Source organism: Anneissia japonica, unplaced genomic scaffold (genome assembly GCF_011630105.1).
Source record: "Anneissia japonica isolate Jap-2015-1 unplaced genomic scaffold, ASM1163010v1 scaffold287845_len271631_cov178, whole genome shotgun sequence".
Classification (NCBI taxonomy): Eukaryota; Metazoa; Echinodermata; class Crinoidea; order Comatulida; family Comatulidae; genus Anneissia; species Anneissia japonica.
Window position 1 is genome coordinate 3,113 of NW_022735743.1, and position 6,178 is coordinate 9,290.

The 6,178-nt window shown below is 34.1% G+C and overlaps 1 protein-coding gene across 4 annotated transcripts in view; it reads left to right on the plus strand.

Moving 5' to 3' along the window:
• The first annotated feature begins 421 nt into the window (after positions 1-421).
• LOC117116679 overlaps positions 422-6,178 on the plus strand; it is a 9,024-nt gene continuing 3,267 nt past the window's right edge. The window contains exons 1-6 of one of the 4 annotated variants that reach the window (XM_033260766.1): positions 422-705; positions 1,740-1,817; positions 3,639-3,707; positions 4,755-4,826; positions 5,455-5,511; positions 6,072-6,152. In XM_033260766.1, the coding sequence (XP_033116657.1) occupies positions 660-705; positions 1,740-1,817; positions 3,639-3,707; positions 4,755-4,826; positions 5,455-5,511; positions 6,072-6,152 (403 nt within the window). In that variant the 5' untranslated portion in view covers positions 422-659. The remainder of the gene's footprint in view (positions 706-1,739; positions 1,818-3,638; positions 3,708-4,754; positions 4,827-5,454; positions 5,512-6,071; positions 6,153-6,178) is intronic. The other 3 variants (XM_033260765.1, XM_033260767.1, XM_033260768.1) reach the window with 3 other exon arrangements.

Here is a 6,178-nt window from a genome sequence, read left to right on the forward strand (position 1 = left end):
ACGAAGATTAACTATGTCACCACTTGTAGCGTATTTTTTCAATGTCATCGGTTATAGCTACTTCACATGTATGTGTGTGTGTGTGTGTGTGTGTGTGTAAATCCACGTGTGTTCTTCAAATTATATATTAGAACACTGTATTTATTTTCGAAAGAAATTTTCGGCCAGTCCTCTGGCCTTCATCAGCTTTACTGAATGCTCAAGATTAGCTGTTGCAAGTTGTATACTGTACAATATAAACAATACAATAGTGATGTATTGTATTGTTTTTTGTACAGTATACAACTTGCAACAGCTAATCTTGTGCATTCAGTAAAGCTGATGAAGGCCAGAGGACTGGCCGAAAATTTCTTTCGAAATTAAATACAGTGTTCTACAGTCTGCCTTGTTGTCATCATTTTTTGTTTCAACGACTAATATTGTGTAATAACATTGTGTAATAAAATGCTTCTGACTTCAATTCAGTTGGGGCCCTTATATTATTATAATCATATATTATGTGTGTGTAAAACCGCCTTTCCTATTACTGTATCTTTAAATATTCGACTGTGTTTTTTTACATTAAATAAGTTAAGTACAGGCCTATTACATGCCTGAATTAAATGTTAACCTAACAATTGTTTACGTCTATCTTTATATTTCAAGATCCCTATGTACGAATGGATGGACCGAACCAAGGTCTGTCAAAAATATTTGTTAAACAAGGTAAATACAATAACTATAAGAAACCGTTTATCGAACAAAATGAGTAGGCCTAATGTGTGAGAAACAATGCACAATGCAATTTCAATTTATACAGTTTATTCAGAGAGATGAAAAAAAACAAACATTACAAACGCACAAAAGCAGTAAATAAGTACAAAGTAATAATATAAACTGAATGAACTGAGAAATAAACCCAAGAAAGTTTACAATACAAGTAAACTTATTTCCATTGGGGTCCTTAAGATAGAAAGAAAACATTGAAAATTTCACTAAACCCAACCACTAAAAATAACAAAAGCTCATCAATTCAAATTACATTTAAATTACAATTTACAATAAAAATACACAAATTCAAAAGACGGTCAAAAAGTCTAAATTACAGCACATTGGATATCGTTGCTAGATCTCACAAAAACGACAGCGTAAACACGTGCGTTTGACATTGATTTAACTGTGTTGATTGTTTAGTGTATGAACATGTATTATTTTGAAAGTAGGCCTATTATTTTGTTTAGTGCGCTTTCTATATTCATATATTACAATATAATATAGTACTATTTATATCATAAAACGATTATATTTCCATGACTTTATTCGATGATTACTGTTCTTTACTATTGGTTTTTATAACGTCTGTAAATGTTGTACAGTATGTCTAACACTAGATTGCGTTATAGTCAATACAATGCATGTTATTTTTAATACCAGCATGGTTTTCTTCTCTTCAAAAGAATTCCTATTCCTGTATTTTAACAAATTTCAACTAAAATAATAGGCCTACTAATTCAAAGTTTCTTCTATACCGGTCATATGTATGTAAATACAGTATATTTAAACTTTAATCGATCCCAATTTGTTTTAGCCAGTGTATGCACTGCATACCTTGCTTGCCTTGACGGTCCGCCACTGAACATATGGGCATGTCTTATCCTCTGTAGTATCCTCTGTAGTTTAGCATATTTAATCATGAAAGTTCAAAAAGTATTGTCGAAGGCCGTTAATAAATGCTTTTGTCTAATTAATATGTTCCATAGACGACCCTGTTTACGAGGAGCTGAACATAGTGCAAAAGCCACCCGAATGTTTGCAACGCACTGAAAGACAACCGAGTTGTAAATATCACAAAGCTATTTTAGCAGTGGCTATTGTTACACCAGTCTTAAACCTGATTGGATGTAATTGCCCTAATAAAATCCATGCACAATAAATGCATATCAGAATTAGGAATTGGTATATGATTGGAGTAACAATAGCCATGGCCTATTATTTTTTGCCTTTTACATTAAGATTATAAATTATGTTTTAAAATGATTTTTGTGAAAGTTTGATAGTGTTTTTTGGTATCTGTTTACATTTTAATATGTTTGATAAATTTGTATTAGGTAAAGCATTGCTCTCCTTATTTGTATGTGTTGGTAATTGATACGCTGATGTTGCTACAGCTGTTGTTGCTGCTGCTACTGCTCGCTACTGCAATAGCTCGCTACTGCAACTATTACCATTACTACTACTACTACTACTACTACTACTACTACTACTACTACTACTACTACTACTACTACTACTACTACCTACTACTACTACTACTACTACTACTACTACTACTACTACTACTACTACTACTACTACTACTACTACTACTACTACTACTACTACTACTACTACTACTACTACTACTACTACTACTACTACTACTACTACTACTACTACTACTACTACTAATAATAATAATAATAATAATAATAATAGTCATAACAAAAATAATAATAGTACTAAAGGCCTTAAAAAATGGTTTGCTGTCACATTGTAAATATTTAAGTGAAGGGCGGGCGGAAAAAGGTGGTTTTTTTAAAAGAAAGATTACCAAAACGGTCTGTATAGAGGTTTGTAGAAAATGAGGGCTGGGATAATTCTTTTATTTTTTATTTTTGAAAATGTAGAAACTGAATGTACACTATAGATCTCCTTGCGATTTGAAGCTATTTTTTGTAGTTTGGGATTGGAAGAGGAATCTTTCGTTGGAGTAAGACACGTGATTAAAATAAACTACGGTACTGCACTATGTATCAGGTCAAGCTCACCAGTTTCATTTACTTATTAAATGTGTTATAAAAAAAGGTATAAATCGCAACAACTGCAACTGTATCACCTTGGTGGTAGTAGTAGTACCAACTACGGTACGAGGAGAGAAAAATTTAGAGTTAACCAAGTGTGAAACGGTCGTAGTCAGCGTGCTGTGGAACCGGCGGTCGTGTAATCGTGTCGAACGAAATCGATTTATTTATTTATTTATGACAATTCGAGCTGCAACAGCCCAGGAAAGACCAAATAGCATTAAGCTAATAGCAAAGGCCTTCCAACACAAACAATAAACGTACAATTAAAAAAATAGGGACATACCGTACAATACAAGCTAAGAAACATGAGATAAAACCAATTTTTTTAAATTGATAAACGGAATGAGATATTATTATATGGTTAGGGAGACTATTCCACAGAGCTATTGTCGAAGGGAAAAACGATGACTGATTAGCTCGAGTCCTACACTTAGGGACTACAAATGAATTAGAATGATTATTTCTACTACTACGACGGCCAGGCTCAACTAAAGTGCCAGGGGGTAAACAATTATAACTTCTAACAAACCTGAACAGAGTTACAAGCTTGAGAAATAAACGTCTGTTAACTTTATTTATTAATTAACTTAATAAAAATAAAAAAATAAAAACGTTTAAGAAAAAAAAAAAAACCCACCCCCCTCATTTTTCGGATTTTAGGGGCGGCGGATGACGGCCAACAAGCAAGTTTTTTTTAGGCCTTTAAATAATAACCATAATCGGCATCAGCATAATTAATAATAATTACGGTAACTAATAAAAGAATACATAAAATAAATGATAATAATAATAATAAAAGTACAATCTTTGTTTCAGTACCAAAACCAGGCCTAAGGAGTTTTGTTGAAAATTTCTCAGAAAGTTGTGCAATTGATACTTTTACAGGTTTGTCCATCACAAATACATTCGATTTGGGGTTTCCGCTGGTTGTGTGTGGTGGGAGTTATTTCGACTGCTATCTGCTGTAGTATTCAATACTACAGTGTTAAACCTTAGCTAATGTATGAAAGAGAAAAACGGATAGTCAGAATGCTACATACCCAAAATCGTGCTATCACATTACAGGCAGGGGCGTAACTAGGGTTTTTTGGCGCGGCCGGGGAAAATGGAAATGGAGGATTTGCCCGACGGGGGTGGGGTCTGTCCCCTGACCGGGGTGGGAGATGCGATTTCCCCGCGAGAGCGTAAGTGGGTGTTCGGGCGTTGTCCAAAACCTCTAGGAAGTGACCCGGGGGAGGTGGGGGTGGTGGATCCCCCGGGAACGATAACAATTTATGGGTTTCAAAGGCTTATTTAAGCGAGTCCAATAATGTTAGGTCTAATAATACATAGGCCTACATGGGGTGGGGGTCCCCACTGGCAACACTTCTGTTTTTTAAATTTTAATTTGTGGAATACTCTGCTATAATTTTACTTACTGACTTGAGTAAAAATGCTCTCACGGAAGCCCTATGCATTTCGTCCACTTGTTCAGGCCTGCCTGTACGTGATTATTCGAAATTCGACATTGTATCTAAGAAAACTGCAGTATTGAATTGTTAACTTAATAGTCCTTTAATCGTTGTATGTTATATGCTGTGTTTGCATTTTATAATATATATTTCGCATTGTGTCTTCATTTTCCAACTGGTTTCTTTTTTATTTTCATTGAATTGCTCTGTGAAATAGTCTAGAACCTTTCTGTGTCTCTCTTCGAACATCTGGATCCGCCACTGAGATATGAGATATTACATTTCATTTGGTTTATTTCGTCAAACAACAAACACAAACCACACTAAATTGTTTTGTATAAAGCTTCTCCGCTGATTAGGGTAACATACATGAAATAATGTATCTATGTTCTCTATAATAATGAAATAAATATAAATTTATACTCATTGTATTTGATATGTTCAGTAATGTAGCCCTAATGTCTGATTATATTTTTTTCAGCACCAGTTTGTCCAATTGAGCGCCCGCCGTTACCGGCACCCAGGACTCCATCCCCGGCTCCTAGGTCTATACGTACGTAGATTATTATTTTTATATACATTAATTTTATTGAATATTATGAAGCTTTCGTTTCTGGATGAGTATTGAATCATAGAAGTTGTTTTCTTTGTTTGTATGTGACCGTCCCAGTACACATCACGTCTAATGATAAGCTAACGGCCGTGGAGTATCTACAGTGTGGGTTTGCGAGGTTTAAATTTTTAACGTGAGGATTGATTCCGCCCTTCTCCCGTTCTTTCCTGGATCATTTCGAACTTTTAGGATAATTTAAAGGATTTTAAGCAAATCAAGAACATCATAACTGCCTCGAATAGGTATATTAGCATGTCTTTTCGGGCCGAAACGACCGGTGCCGATCGGTTAAAAAATCTGAAGCGTCGGTGCCAGGTTTTCCAACCAATAGAGAATCATCCAATCACAATTAAGAATTAGTAGGCCTAAGATGCTGTCTTCAAATAAATTCACTCCTGTCCCCCTGTGGGTGGAATCTAGGTTCTAGACCTTTACCCTATTTCAAAAGATACAGCTCGGCAGCTATGAAAGTAGGTTTGCTTACTTCAAGATTACGTTGCACCTAGGCTTATATTTTCGCTTATTGCCATGGAAAAGAATATTTTAATTATTAATTTTATTCCTACAGCGGATGCAATACAAAAACAAATAATTGCTGACTTGGCAAGGCAGGTGGCACATGAAGGTATCGGAAAACCTTTTAGATAATAGTTTTAATTTAAGTGATATTCCTAGATTGAAAAAATAACAAAAACGAATATAAAACAGTTAAAATAGCTTGGTTCTAAATACATTACAATAGAAATGTAAAAATTTGAAAGTCTATTTTTAAATTTTAACATTCTAATTTTTTTTAAATTTATAATATTTAAAAAAATTACTAAGCAAACAAACATTTTTTTATTATTATTATATGCACAGGTTACTTTTAACGTTCCGGTTAGTTTATCAGAAAATAAACCAAACATAAAGTTGCAACAAACTTCACAATAGATTTAGACAGATATTAAGTTAAAAATACAAATAAACGATTTTGTGTTAAAAGAAAAACTGAATGGGAACATTCAAACATTTTTTTTTTGGCAAATGGTTGGAGGGTAAAAATCTTATAATTTCAAACTGTTTTTTTTTTACTGTAATGAGGCCTGTGTATTTTTCTCATGTTACGAGAACTGTGAGGTCTTCTTTGAGTGAGCTTGCTGTAACAGCTACCCTGAAATATTTACCATTTAATTTACTTTTCAGCATCAAACAAGAGTTTGAAACCAAACAGCCCGCCACGATGTCTTAACATTCGGCATTCCATGCATAGTCTTCCTTCGAAAGGTTGGTACAGTTTATTAAGTTAACCA